We start from the raw sequence: 14872 nt of genomic DNA on the forward strand, positions 1-14872 counted from the left end.
TGTGTGTGTGTGTGTGTGTGTGTGTGTGTGTGTGTGTGTGTGCCGTTTTACACTATCTAATATCTCCATTCACCTACAATTTGGTTGCCCGCTCCCCTACAGTGGGTTACACAGTCATCATTGCTATCGGCTCCCCCTTCGCATCCCTTCAGGAAACCGTTGCTCCTTTTACTTTTTCCTGTTACAACATAGGTGGGTACCTATGTTGGCTTTCAAGCATCGAACAATCTTTTTTTTTAATACTTTTATTGGGGGTTCTTACATCTCATCATAATCCGTATATTCATCCAGTGTGTCGGGCACATGTGTACATATGCTGCCATCATCATTTTCTTAGCATTCTCTTCCAAGTTGAACCCTGATATGAGTTCCCCATATCTTCCCCCTCCCTCCCTCCCTCCCTCCCAAACCCTTGATAGGTTATAGATTATTTTTTCCATATTTTACCTCATCCCCCTCACCCACTTTTCTATTATTCATCCCCCTGGGAGGGGGTTACCTGTTGATCCTTGTGATCCATTCTCCCTTCCTCTCCCCACCCTCCCCTAATCCTCCTGTATCTCTACTCTCCTTGTTGGCCCTGAGGGCCTTATCTATCCTGGATTCCCTGTGTTGCGAACTCTCATCTGTAGCACTGTGCATACTCTGATCTAATCCAATTTTTAAGGTAGCATTGAGGTCATGATAGTGGGGGGAGCAAAGTTGTGTGTTTCATCGGTGCTATACTGCCCCTGACTGGCTCATCTCTTCCCTGCGACCCCTCTGTGAGGGGATGTCCAGTTGTCTACAGATGGGCATTGGGTCTCCACTCCATGTACCCACCCACCCCCATTCACCTTGGGTATGGTTTTGCTTTGGATCTTAGATGCCTGATACCAGATCCCATCAACACCTCATGATCACACAGGCTGGTGTGCTTCTTCCATGTGGGCTTTGTTGCTTCTCAGCTAGATGGCCGCTTGTTTATCTTCAAGCCTTTAAGACCCTAAATTCTATATCTTTTGATAGCCGGGCACCATCAGCTTTTATCACCACATTTGTTTATGCACCCATTTTGTCTTCAGCGATCGTATCGGGAAGGTGAGCATCACAGAATGCTGGATTATTCAACAAAGTGTTCTTGTGTTGAGGGAGTACTTGAGTCGAGGCCCAATATCCATCTGCTACCTTGATTCTTAACATATAGACATGAGTACATAGTTCTATTCCCCTCTTGTTATATATATATTTTACATATGTACATGCCTGTATTTAGGCCTCTATAAATGTCCTTTGCCTCCTGTTATTTCCTTTCACTTCCTGTTGATGGAAATTTGGGTTGTTTCCAGCTCCTTGCAATTATGAACTGTGCTGGCATCAAATAGTCTTAATTTTATCAATGACCATATGCAAGTCTAACAAGGCTAATGAGGTAGTACTGAAACCATAATAAATAAGTGGAGGAGAATTTAAAGAACAAGAAGATTGTTATGTGTTTCATCAGTGCTGTACCTGATCCTGGATCTATCATCCCTTCCATGTGACCCTTCTGAGAGGGACTGTCCAGTTATCTAACAGATGGGTTTTGGGTCTCCACTACAACCACGCTCCTTCACATTGATTCGGTTGCTTATTTTTGACCTCCCATTACCTATCCCTTCACCACCTCATAATTGCACAGGCTGGGATGCTTATTACATGTGGGCTTTGTTGCATCCCTACTAGATGGCCGCTTGTTTAACTTCAAGCTTTTAAGACTCTAGACACGTTATCTTGCAATAGCTGGGCACCATCAGCTTTGCAAGCCTTGCTTGCGATTTGATAGAGAGCTATGCATCTACTCTGGGTCAGGAAGCTAGTCAGAGACATCTTATCCTCTGTGCACCGCAGCCTCATTCCCTCTCAGTGCAGCTTTCCAAGGTCACCCTGAAACCTCTTCAGGAGCCAGTGTGGCCTCCCGCTCCTGACTCAATGTCATTTTCAGACTTTCTTTTTACTTCTTCTGCAGTGTCACCTTGAAGCTGCTTTCCTTTTGTCTGAATCATTTGTCCTGGTCACAAAAAGCATTCACAATTTATAAAGTGTTTCTTATAGAAGCAGTATTTTAGAACTCTGGACTAAACATTTTATGTAAGTACAACAGTGATTAGGAAAATTCCATGATCATTTAATGCCATTTTTCCATGAACACTTTTAATTCCCTGGCATGTTGTGTCTCTAGGCCAGACTTCTTCTTTCACTTAGCCTTGCTCATTCCTTTAAGGAACAAGATTTATCTTAGAAATGCTAGTGAGAATGTCCTTACATTTTAAAAAGCTGAGCAATGTTGCCTTCATCTGGCAGCTCCCAAGCGGAAGTGAGTACCCTTGTCCCTTCCCATGCTCGGCAATCGCAGCCTGAAGCCCCGTATCCGGGAACCCCCTTTGGAGGGGCTTTCAGAGAGCACTGTGTCTTCCCTTGCTGAGAAGAGGGCCAGGGCTGTGTGAGGGCTTGTTGCCGGGGGCAGTCAGACTGGGCTTGGAAGACATCACAAGTGTATAAAAGTTCTTCATCCTAAGGCCAGTTGATTGTCATTTTAGTGTGGACATCCTCATGGCATGGCCATGGGACAAATGGTTAACGGTGGAGCTTCAAGTACACCCAGGGGCACCTCACAAGGCAGGCTCTGCCTCTCAAACCACAACCCTTGCAAGCCCGCTGGAGCACAGCCGTACCCCAGCACACAAGAAGTCGTCCTGACCGGGAGTCCAGTTAACAACTCCTGGTTGGGTCTGTGGTTTTCCGGTCAACACGTGCCAATAACAAAGATTCTGTTTAGACTTGGGGTGTCTCCACCTCATACCTACACTGCCAGCTCGTTCCATGATCCAGACCATGTCCTTCATGTTAGGAGACTCAGCTTCCCAATCTGTAAAAATGAATACAACCTAGCTTTGTTTTCTACAAGGGTGTTTTGAAAAAAATTATTATGGAAAATGGAAAGAAAAGACAATGGAATTTTTCTGTGAATGATTCAAAGGCCTCTTGGGTGTATATGTACCGAGCACAGTGCTCGCTGATATTCAAGAGATGTTATTATCTTTTTCTTACTTTTGGATTGCTAGAACTCTCTTGTCACTTATTTATACTCCTTAAAGAATACTTCCTAAGCAGAAGAAAGTGATATTAAAATACCAAATAAAATCTTAACTGCATTAGCTTAAAAAATATCATAACATTTTAAAGAAATGAAACTCCACTAAACTCTATAACTCTCAAATCCTGGCTTGGGATGTACAATATAATTGGCTTGCCAATGACCTTTTCTGACCTTTTAAACAACGAAAAAAACCAATACCTTTCGGTCCCTTAATCACAAGCTTACGGTGTTTTATAAATTGACTTCTATGGGGCATACCTTTTAAGAAATGCATGCACATTTATACATACAGTGAAAGAGACTATTTGGAGTTTGTCCTGTGTGAATTTCACAAGACATTTCCCCCTAAATTTACTTTTAACTTTTGAACTCAATTAAGTTTGAGGTTAGCCCCCTCCCCTACTTCATCTAAAGTTCTATTTATTATTGAAGCAATTGCAATTACAACACTTTACCCAAACCAGTAAGTGTCTTTATTTCTTACACTCTCAGAAAATAGGTTTCTCCAGATTTTTTCTCTCGATAACACTCTCACCACCTCTTCTTCCCCTTCTCGCTATACCTGACTTCACAGCGTCATTCTCTGTGTCCCGATTTTGTTACCCACACAGTATTTGGATATAAGTCCCCGAATTGCTAATTGTTTCAGATTAACCCCGGTGGATCTTGGGCATCTGTCTATGGCATTTCTCAATCCACAGATTCCATCTATTTATTTCTGGGACTTTAATCATAAAGCATACACGGATGCACACATTCAGATTGCCTCCTGCATAGACTGCTAGCAGCCCCTGCCTGTTCTGTAGTCTCGCCCTTTGCTCATCCTCTCACCTGAAGCACGGCACTGCCTCGTGTTTATTTGACCCTCCCGATGGCTTCTCTGTTCACCACGCTCAGGGACACCGCCCTGTGTGACCTTTATCTGTGGGCTGCCAGGACATCTGTCATCTGGTACAACTTGGCCAATGGGGACACACTGGCAAGAGGTGAGAGGAAGAGACACTAGTCACAGTGTGAATTCTCGTGAACTTCTTCCTCCCTAAAGGGCAACCTGGATTGGTGTGTCCCATGACCAACTCTCAGGCCGGGGCCTGGCTTCCTTTCACCCTGCCCAATTGTAAGAATGATTCCATCTGCATGTTCTCCTCGAGGAATCTGTTTGGCATTGAGACTAAGTTTGAACGTCACCTCTGTGTGGGAGGAACACAGGCAGGCCAACAGCAGTCCACTGTCCTCTCAACGCAGTGGGTCCGCAAAGGACCGTCCAGTTTCTCCAATATAGGTGTCATCTGTGGGTGCTGCGGCCTAGAAACATTTGTGGTCAAAACTTGTGAAGGAGACCGCTCTGGTTAAGGTTCTCAAGGGAAACCGCAGGTCAGAACTTGTGCCCTACCCCTGATAAGTAACTGTTCAAGAGAAGGCAACAATGCCTTCCAGTCCATACCATTTCCACTTCTACTGCCATGCCTGGTGAGGGCTCGGATTGTCTGCACTGAGACCTTTCTGTGGAGACGCGGGAGAGTTCGTTGAAAACAGGACAGCCACCACTAGCCTCTTTTAACAAAACGCAGCCCGCTGCAGGGTGCGAGCTCAGACTTGTGCTTGAGGAGGATTTCATCTTAGGGTCTGGCACTGAGGATCATTTCTAGCTGCAGTCGGTTCCTCTGTAAGATGCACATGACACATTGAGATCAAGGGCATTCCAGTGCACGGGGACCCTGAAAGCAGCACCGAATGGCTCCTCTTGGTTTCCAGGAACATAAACCTTTACCTGAGCAGGTAGCCTCATCTCTCTCCCTCACAGCAGCATGACCTGTCAATCTTGCTGTTAGCAGTTCAACCCTTAACCCAGGGTGCCCCTGGGGTCCTTGATACCGAAATTAGTATTCTGCTTTGTAAAATTATAAAAGATGTTCAGTTTTATACCATGCATAAATGATTGTGTGTTATTTATATAAGCAGAAACAAGTATATTTAGTGCTCTACTTAAAAACCCAAGGCCAAGGCTCAGAAGAGAGTTTCTTTTACTTTAAGATCAAAAGAGGCTTCATCCAACAGATACTAACAGTATGCCTTAAGTAAATCACTTTTGAGATACTTAAGAGATTAAATACGTGAGTGAGAGATGAGAGAAGAGAGAGGGTCAGTCTCGTGAGAAACAAATGCCTCCCATCTCAGCAGATAGAGAGAAAGGTGTCCCCTAGAATGGGCTCCCTGACACTGAGGTCCCAGAGCATACACAGGGACACCCCGACACTATAGGTTGTTCATGAACCGGTCTCCCATCCTGATGCCAGGATTTTCTTCCTGTGTCTAGCTTCTCGTTGGCTCAGCATGTACATTGTTCTGTTCAAACAACTGCCTCTTGGTCCATGTAAAGATTCTGTGTGGGCACAATGAAGGGTTCTGGGATTCCCATTCTTCTCAATGCTACCCATAGTTTGTTATGACCCACATAGTTGAATGCCTTAGCTCAGTCAAGAAAACACAAGTAAGCATCTTTTTGGTGTTCTCTGCTTTCAGCCAAGAGCCAAAGACATTAGCAATGACATCCCTTGTTCCACAAACAAGTCTATACGATTACATAAATGAAACCATAAAATGCCGACTTTGACATTGGTTTCTGGTTCTGGTGAGATGGTATTTCAGCACTACAAGTGTTTCTTGCTATCTCCTGTGTTCTGTTGACTGTCCAGGTAGGCTCCAGTGTCACCAGTCTGTAGCACAGACCCTCCGCGTCTGACTTCTGTGAAAAGGCAGGTGTTGGCAGTGACGTACAATCTTCTTCCCTTTTCTCTAGCACTGATGTGTTCTCTCTATGTTGTATCGGCAAGAGCCAGTCGTGGCAATCTGGCCATCCCTACCCATGGGTGGGTGAGTAGATCAAAGGTTGCGTGCAAATGCAGGTAGATACTTGCTTTTCAGCTAACACTGGCAACTTTGCAGACAACACAATGCGACTTTGTCCAATCCTGTGCCCAGACCTCCTTCCTCTGTGCTGAATTTGGAATCGCTGCTGACATTTCTCTCTCAGAAGTGACCCTGCTTGTCTTTTGACCTGTGTTCCAGAATGACAGTTACAGATAAGCCACCCAGTCTGTCCAAGTGACAGATGTGACATTGTGGAATCACTGCCAACGACTCCATTCCAACGCATAGTGACCCAATATAGGGTTTCTGAGACTATACACCTTGACAGGATCAGATAGACTCATCTTTCCCATGAAGTGGCTGATGGTTTTAAAACTCTTCCTTGTGGTTAGCAGCTCAATGCCTAATCCACAGTTACCCCAGAGCTCTTTGAACCCACTGGGAGGTAACTGTAATTCTTCCTAATTTCAAAGACTTGGAGAAGATGCTTAGCTTGTAACGGTTAAAATATTTTCATGAATGTTTTCATGGGATGTTGCAGGATGCTAAACTAGGCCCAGATGTCTAGCAACAGTGGCAATCCAAGAGTTCTTCTCCCTTTCTCTCCATAAAGTTTTCTCAGTCCATGTTTTCTGCTTTACACGTTGAAGGACAAAAGTAAGCTATGTTCCGTTCAGCCGTAAAATTCAAGGTCAGAGAGGGTTTATCACGGGTATTTCAGTTTCTTTAGTTTCTTCCAAAAATTCTGAAGATCGTTCTGCTACCTTTCTTCCTCCTAAAGCCTGGGACATGAGGGCCTGGAAGGGAGAAGGAGGTCAGTCATCACTGACTGACTTTACATCCTTAAATGCAAAGTGACGTCTTTGGCCTGGATACCCCCCCAGTATGGCTTCTAGTTCTCCCATGGTACCCTCGTCAGGGATACACCTGTAATTATTCTCGGCAATGCCCTTCCCTTTGACTCATCCTCTCGTTTTGTTCTGAGCACCTCGCCTCCAAGATCAAAGAGTCAGTTTGCTTTATTAATTTTGTGGGCTGCTTTGTTTTTTGTTCTTTATTTTACGATTGCAAGAGGGTCTTTTACTTATCTTTGAGGTTTTTTAAAGTCATTTTATTGAGAGCTCTTACAATGCCTATTACAATCCAACATCAATTGTTTCAGGAAGATTTGTACACATGTTGCTCTCATTCTTTTCTAGACAGTTACTTTCTATTGAGCCCTCAACATCAGCTCCTCTTCTCCCCCCCTACCCCCAAACCTCATGACCCCTTTGATAGATTATAAATTTCTGTTTTGTTAGCTACCAGTTTTCATCATAAAGAATGTGATTCCATCTCATAGCATTATGAAAGAAGAGTTATGTACTGATTGAAGAAGATGTCAGACTGTGCCACACAGTCTACTTTAGACTGTGTCCCCTTCAAAAGTTTGCAATGAAAATTCACCTATTTAATGACTGGGAATTTCTGCAATAAGGAAGCTTGTATAATTTTGTTTAACTCTTGATTTCTCAAGTACACTTGATCTTGCCATCTTACTATTTCTGGTAACATCACTCACATTCCTCAGGTGTCCCCAATATGCACGGGAGAGACAGGTCTGGAAGGTTGTACTCAGTTTGCACCCATGTCTGTTTTTCACTAACTGTGGTTGCAGCCTAAATCTGTAATTCCCGTACCACTTGTTCTTCATATATAAAGTGGAGATGAGTCCTTATTCCCAGTTTATGGTGGATGCCAAGTAATATTGAGTAACTATGATAAACTAATATCAGTCTAACTTTCTTGTTATATAAAGTTATTGTTTAAACTTTAATTCCATCAATTACTAGCTGTGAACCTCTAGCAGCATTGTTTTAACTTCTGTACCTAAAATCCTCATCTGAAGAATGGGCTTAACATAGTACCAATCTCATACTGCATTGAAATAATTCATTGGGATTTACAAAAACAATTCAGAATAATGCTGCTCGGTACATGGTCTAAACCAAATGAAATGCCCTGCCATCGAGTTAATTTTGACTCATGGTGACCCCCTAGGGCAGGGTGGAACTGCCCCTGTGGGTTTCTGAGACCGTAACTCTCTACAGGAGTAGAAAACCTCATTTTTCCCCATGGGGCAGTTGGTGGCTTTGAACTACTGACGTGGTAGTTAGTATCCCGACATATAACTACTCAAATGTCATTTGCCACTCTTTACTCTGTTCACGGGATATATTAATATAGTGTTAGCCTGAAGTAGAGGAAGTGCTGATGGGCTTTATTAAGTAGTTTCTGTGGTACTAAATGTTTAGGTCAAGTTATACTCCACAAGGTGTCCTTTGATTCAAAAGTATATTTGAACATTGAAAATTACATGAATTTGGAATTTCCCCCAAGTATCACTTCACCTATATTAGGAACTAAATAGCGAGCAGTTCCAATGTGTTATCTTAAAGAGGGGCCCAAAATAGAAGTTACTGTACAATAAATAAGGAACCCTGATGGCATAGAGTGTGTTATGTGTTTGACTGCTAACCACAAAGTCAGCTGTTCGAGCCCCCTGGCTGCTCTGCAAGGGAAAGATGAGGCTTTCTGCTCCCAGTAAGATATGCAGCCTCAGAAACCCACACGGAGAGGTTCCTCTTTGTCCTACAGGGTCCATGGGAGTCCTAATCACCTGACTGGTAGTGAGTTTGGTACAATAAGTAGACATTCAAATGTCCTCAAGCCGGAAATGGGCCTATCAGAGTTAAAATTCCTTGATTAAAATAAAAATGGCCCAGTCTTGTTACAGGATGGCACAACGTCTCCCACTGTGCACAGAAACTTTTAAAAGAAGAGTTGGAACTTTTCTTATAAACAAGCTTGGAGACGACCTCACCTTGTAAACATGAATTATCCGTTGACTTCTGTATATTCAGAGATGTTCTGAAGAGTTTCCTGCATGATTTGAAGGAGAAAAATGGAGAGCTTCAAAATATTTATGAAAATTGCTATACACTCTTACCTTTTCCTCCCATCTCATTACTAACCAGGCCCAAGCGTGCTTAGCATCTGAGCTCAGACAACATCGATTGCTTTCGGGGAGGTATGGCCTTTAGACAGAAGGTTCATTTTTGGCACTGTGAATCACCGTCATGCCTCCCATCTGTGTGCCTTTTCCATTTTCTTTTTTATTTTTCCTTCTTATCGAGCTGTGCTCTCATTCTGCAGCATCAGCTTGTCATCTCGGCGGGTACTGCCTAGCCTCCTGTGCCACACGGAATCCTGTGCCACACGGAATCCTGTGCCACACGGAATCCTGTGCCACACAGAATCCAATCCTCAGCTGCTTAAGCCACTCTAGCTCAAAGTGATCCTATAGGGCAAAGAAGAGCTGTCTGCCCCTTTGGATTTACAAACTTTTAAATCTTTTAACGGCTGCAGAGTGAGTGGTGGGTTCGAACCACTGACTTTATGGTTCACATCTCAGCGTTTAACTTGCCACCCTGGGATCATATCCAGTTTGCCTTTTCCTAAATTCTTTTTTTAAATACTTCTCACATTTTTTTGTCTTAACCTGTAATGTGTGGATCTGAATTTTTCTCCTATTTAAAGCTAGGATGATTAGTGAATAAAACAGTATAACTTAATAGCTGAACCTAGAGTGGAACACCATATCTAAGAAGCTAGAGCTGATGTGGTCTGTCCAATGCAGTGTTCTGAGTCAGCGCCTCAAATTACCCCAGGAGTGGGCCTAAAAATCACGACACCAGGAAAACCATTGTTGGTGGAGCCGTGGTACTCAGCCCAATCATTGATGCTCACGGTTACTTCTGTGATTCAATCCTGTGAAAGGAATGCTTTCTTTTCATTCCCCAAAGCAGCTCCCCTGGCCCCCCACAGCACCTGAAATCCAGCACATCCTTTAAATGTTGCCACTCCCCTGCGACTAACATATGGTGTTGCCCTGTTGACTTTGCTCTTAACTGCACCCAGAAGCTGGGCTCCTGTGCTTCCCCGCGCTCACTTAATGTCTTCCATTTGTGAACAGGGGCGGAGAGGCCTCGGCTCCGTTTTTGTGTGGGCCTCCGGAAACGGCGGGAGGAGCAAGGACCACTGCTCCTGCGATGGCTACACCAACAGCATCTACACCATCTCCATCAGCAGCACTGCGGAGAGCGGGAAGAAGCCATGGTACTTGGAGGAGTGCTCTTCCACCCTAGCCACAACCTACAGCAGTGGAGAGTCCTACGATAAGAAAATAGTACGTGCCAATCCCCTCCCTGACACCACCTACTTCTTTAGCCGTAATTTTGAGATGCCATGTAAGAATGATCATGTGACCCATAATGCATGGAAATTACCCCGCACACCTCGTTGGAATATTGAATCCATTTCTGTAATCAGTTCATACTAAAATGCTTGCCCAGGTCATTGCATTCCAACGTTCAATGTTGCCGTGGACATGATTAAGCTGTTTGATTGAAGACAAATGATTATAATCAGATGGGTTTCTAAAGCCTACCTCTGACTTGCCCTACGCAGTCCTCAGTCCTCTGGGTTCTGAATACAGCTTCCGAAGAACAGAAGAACAGAAAAACAGGTGTTGTGTAGATAATCCCACCACTGTCCACTCGTCATTTCTGACTCATCGCCAGCGTATAGGACAGAGTAGAACTGCCCCACATGGCGGTACTGTTGGGTAAGCCTTGCACTGCGACAGAACGGGGTCAATGGTTCAAATCTACCAGCTGCTCTATGGGAGAAATAGGATGCTCTTCTCCTCCCCTAAAGACTTACAGCCTCAGAAACTCTATAAAAGGACCTTTTCTGTCAGAATCAACTCTTTGGCATTGAGTTTGGAAACTTCTTGGAAATGGACGTCCACAGCTTTCTCCTGCAGAGCAGGGAGTGGGTTCAAATGACTGATTTTTTGGTTACAAAACAAAAACAGGCTAACTCACTGCCATGTAGTCGATTCTGACACACAGCAGCCCTTATAGGACTGTGAGATTCTTTACAGGAGCAAAAAGCCCCCTTTTTCTCCCATGGAGCGTTGGTAGGTCTCAACTGCTAGCATAGTGGTGAGCAGCCCAACAGCTAACCCACTGCGAGAGCAGGGCTCCTTCTGGGAAGCTCCAATTATTCTAGTTAGACTGCTCAAGCCACTCATCAATCCTGTGCAGACCAGTGCCTTTCTAATACAGCAGCGCCAAGGTGGTAGAATCAGAGGCAGACGTTTGACCCATCTCTGACCTATACGCCCTCTTTCTAGACAAACATCAAGAGGCTTCTCAGCTCAGATTGCAGAAATGAGCCTGTGAGATTTCTCTCTGTGTGGGCTCTGCTGACCCAGGAGCACTGGGCAGCTTGCTTTTTATCTGTGTTCCGACATGGAAAATGGAGACGTTTAGTCACAGGTAACTCAGGGAGTTATTACAGAGATCACCAGGAAATCTGTTACAAGTGCACACAGGTCCCGGCACAGTCTTGCATTCGGGCGACCCTGCACTGTGCTGCCGACACAAGACCTGCCTTTCTCAGGTGAGCTCAGCTTGTCCGGACATCCTTTAGCGTTGGGCACAGACCCTGGGTTTAGGTACTGCAGGTTTCTATCGACTTGGTTCACTCTGCTGGCACATCTGACCCCTCTTTGGTGGTAGAAATTCAGGACACCAGACACTACTTGCGTCATACAGTCCTGATCCACATCCATTCTATTCCGTTCTTGACTCCTGAGTTTTATACAATTCTTGTTTGATTTTTCAGCCTCTATGATCACCTTTAATTACACTTTAAAGACTGACTTCAAGTGAAAGCTACCTGCTCATGTGAATGTCCCTTCCTCTTCCTCCTTTCCTTAATCTCTCCACAATAACTGGGTATATTCATTATTTATACACACACACACACACACACATGCACAAGTACCAGCCTGTATATACCCTCTATCATTTATCATTAAGCATATTTTTATATGAAGTAGAGTCCAAAAAGCAATAAATACAATGATCAGCAAGTTTTGCAATTTTATGACTCTCGGAGAGGAAATGATGCTCTTGTGATCCTTTATCCTCATTATGGGACTGTTATAACCTAGGGATGTCCCCATGGCTTTTTGGAAGACCTTGTCTCCCTAGGGCTGGTTCCTGGTTAATGCCCTCTAATCCTGCGTGGCTCTTGACAGTTCTACATCAGGGAATTCCTGTTGAAAACTCTGGCATAAGATCACTCCTCTTTACATCTCTGGAGTCTGGATCTTATAAGACATCTGAAGGCAAACGTGCATTGCTTCAAAGTCATCTTGCCTTTTGAGTCCTGTTATTTCCTATGGACCGATTGCTACAGAGAGGCCATGTGCTTTTCCCAGGAAGGGCAGATCCAGCTAGGTGGGGGAAGCCAGGACTGAAGGAAGAGCCAGAAGGGACACAGGGCAGAATCTATCTCCCACCAAACAGCCCCATCTGCTCATCAGTGTCCATTGATCAACTCCAACCCAAGGTGACTCCAGCCTTGGCAGTGTAGAGCTGTGCTCCGTAGGGTTAACAGTGGCTGCTTGTTTAAAAGCAGATCCCCACACCTTTCTCGAAGGCATCTATGGTGGCCTGAAACCACCAAACAGCCACACGTGCTAACCATTTACACCACCCTGAACGCCGAACAACTGTGACAGAGTGGACAGTTAGGGTTATCAATCAATCGAACAAACCAATTGATCCATTCTGTAGTAGGCTATAGGGCATCACAGCTCAATGTTAATGTTGTTTGTCCAGACAGGATAGAACTGCCCCGATTAGTTTCCAAGGCTGTAATTCTTTTTAACTCTTTACATGAGTATTGAAAAACTCGTCTTTTTCCCAAATAGCTGCTGGTGATTTTGAACTGCTAACTTTGTGGATGGCAGCCAGACTCACAACCACTGCACCCCCAGAGCTAGTGCCAGGTGATTACAGTAACACCTGTGAGAGGACGCTCAACAGAACTACCTTGTTTCCCTGGGTCTTGTGAGTTTTCTATCTTTGGCACGGTACCTGGTCTATGTGAGCATCTCAGCCTGGCATGGGTCCCATTGTGTAGCTGAGCCAGTATCTGCACTGGCTCATCGTCTGCACTGGCTCAGAGGAGGTTAGGCTGATTGATTTGCCATTGTGCTGCGCCTCCCTTTTCCAGTCTATACAGTACCACAATCGGTTCCCCCCACTCATGCAGAGCAGCACCTTGAGCGTGAACATGCTCACAATCTGAACATGAGTAGGCGTGGCAACAGCATCAGCCTTGCATGGGCCAGCCGACCCCTTTGCTTTTAGACGTCAGCATGACAAATAAGCCTGCGTTGCTCAGGGATTTTTCTTCACCGGGCTTTGAACCCAGACGCCTGTGTCCCTTGCCGATGCCCACCTCCCGGTCCTGGCATCCGGGATGGAGTGCTATGGGAACCGTCCTGTGACTCTGGGTGCCCGTGCCCTCTTCCGTGGGCCATTCATTTCCTCCTGTCACTTGCGGCTTCTCAGCCGAGACCAGTTGTCATTCTCCATCCACAGAGTGCCTGTGGTGTAAGGCGAGGCAGGTACGGTGGATTTAGGGCGAGAGGAAACATCTTTGTGCTTCTGGGAAAGCACTTTTTAAAAAAATAATTAAATCATTTTATTGGGGGCTTGTACAACTCTTAACACAATCGATACATACTTCCATTGTGTCAAGCACTTTTGTACATTTGTTTCCCTCATCATTCTCAAAGCATTTGCTTTCTACTTGAGCCCTTGGTATCAGCCCCACATTTTCCCCCTCCCTCTCCCACCCCCCTCCCCCATAAACCCTTGATAATTTATAAATCACAAATATTTTGTCATATCTTACACCACCCGATGTCTCCCTTCACCCACTTCTCCGCTGTCCATCCCCCAGGGAGAAGGTTATATGTAGATCCTTGTAATCGGTTCCCCGTTTCTCAAATAAATGTTCCCTGCCCTGGACATAATACTATTTCCTGTTGTGCAGCAGGAAAACCCTGTCTGAGCTTCAGATAAATCCATGCCCCCATCCCAAGCCTCCCTCGACATCCACAATTGTGGAGCTGAATATTATATTTAATCTTTAGTAAATGTGAACCCTTGTGGCCTTAAAACTTATTACAGCAACTAAAACACACAGAATATCAAAATGACTACAATTAGAAACCCTTCCATAAATTAAATAAAAGCAATTAATTAACCATTTGATCATTATAAAGGTATATGAAAGAAAAATTGCTTTTAGATGCACTTTTATGCATCTCCTGTTTCCCATGTGATCTACATATGGTTATTATTAACATACTACATATATATACATATATGCATACACACACATAAGTAGCCCTTCCAATAAAGCAGCCCTGGTGGCACTCTCTGATAAGCGTTGAGCTGCCATCTGTGAGATTGGCGTCTCAAACCCACCTGCCACTCCTTAGGAGGAAAATGCCCGTCTGCCCTTCTCCGCTTTCAAAGACCTACGCTCTCACTAACTAGAGAATGGAGAATTCTCTACCTAAATATCTCCTTTCTATTAAATTCTTGCTGATTATATCACCTGCAATCCCAGAGAACCTTTGTTCCAGCAAATTCCAACATTTACTTCTCCTGGCTCATTTCCCTCATTAAGCATTGAGATGCTAATCACAAAGGCAGTGGTTCAAAGCCACTGTAGGTTCTATGGGAGAAAGATGAGGCTGTCTCCTCTGGTTAAGATTTATCCTCTCAGAAATCCATCGGGACACTTCTGCTCTGCCTTACAGGGTGGGCTCTGGCTTGGGACTGACTGGAGGGCAGTGAGTCTTTCTCACTCCATTCAGCGTCTTGCTGTGCTGTCTTTAAGGGTCACTGTTGGGCCAAATCGCACTTCATTTATGTCTTCCCAGATTGCATTTCAGAGGGGATTTCC

At 44.6% G+C, this 14872-nt stretch overlaps 1 protein-coding gene across 1 annotated transcript in view; it reads left to right on the top strand.

Moving 5' to 3' along the window:
• Positions 1–14872, top strand: part of PCSK5 (proprotein convertase subtilisin/kexin type 5) — a 525106-nt gene that overhangs the window by 206972 nt on the left and 303262 nt on the right. Inside the window, exon 14 of the mRNA XM_045288529.1 lies at positions 10005–10217. Coding sequence (XP_045144464.1) covers positions 10005–10217 — 213 coding nt within the window. The remainder of the gene's footprint in view (positions 1–10004; positions 10218–14872) is intronic.

The sequence above is a fragment of the Echinops telfairi genome, unplaced genomic scaffold (assembly GCF_000313985.2).
Source record: "Echinops telfairi isolate 266 unplaced genomic scaffold, ASM31398v2 ScPeMD7_22;HRSCAF=79, whole genome shotgun sequence".
Lineage (NCBI taxonomy): Eukaryota > Metazoa > Chordata > Mammalia > Afrosoricida > Tenrecidae > Echinops > Echinops telfairi.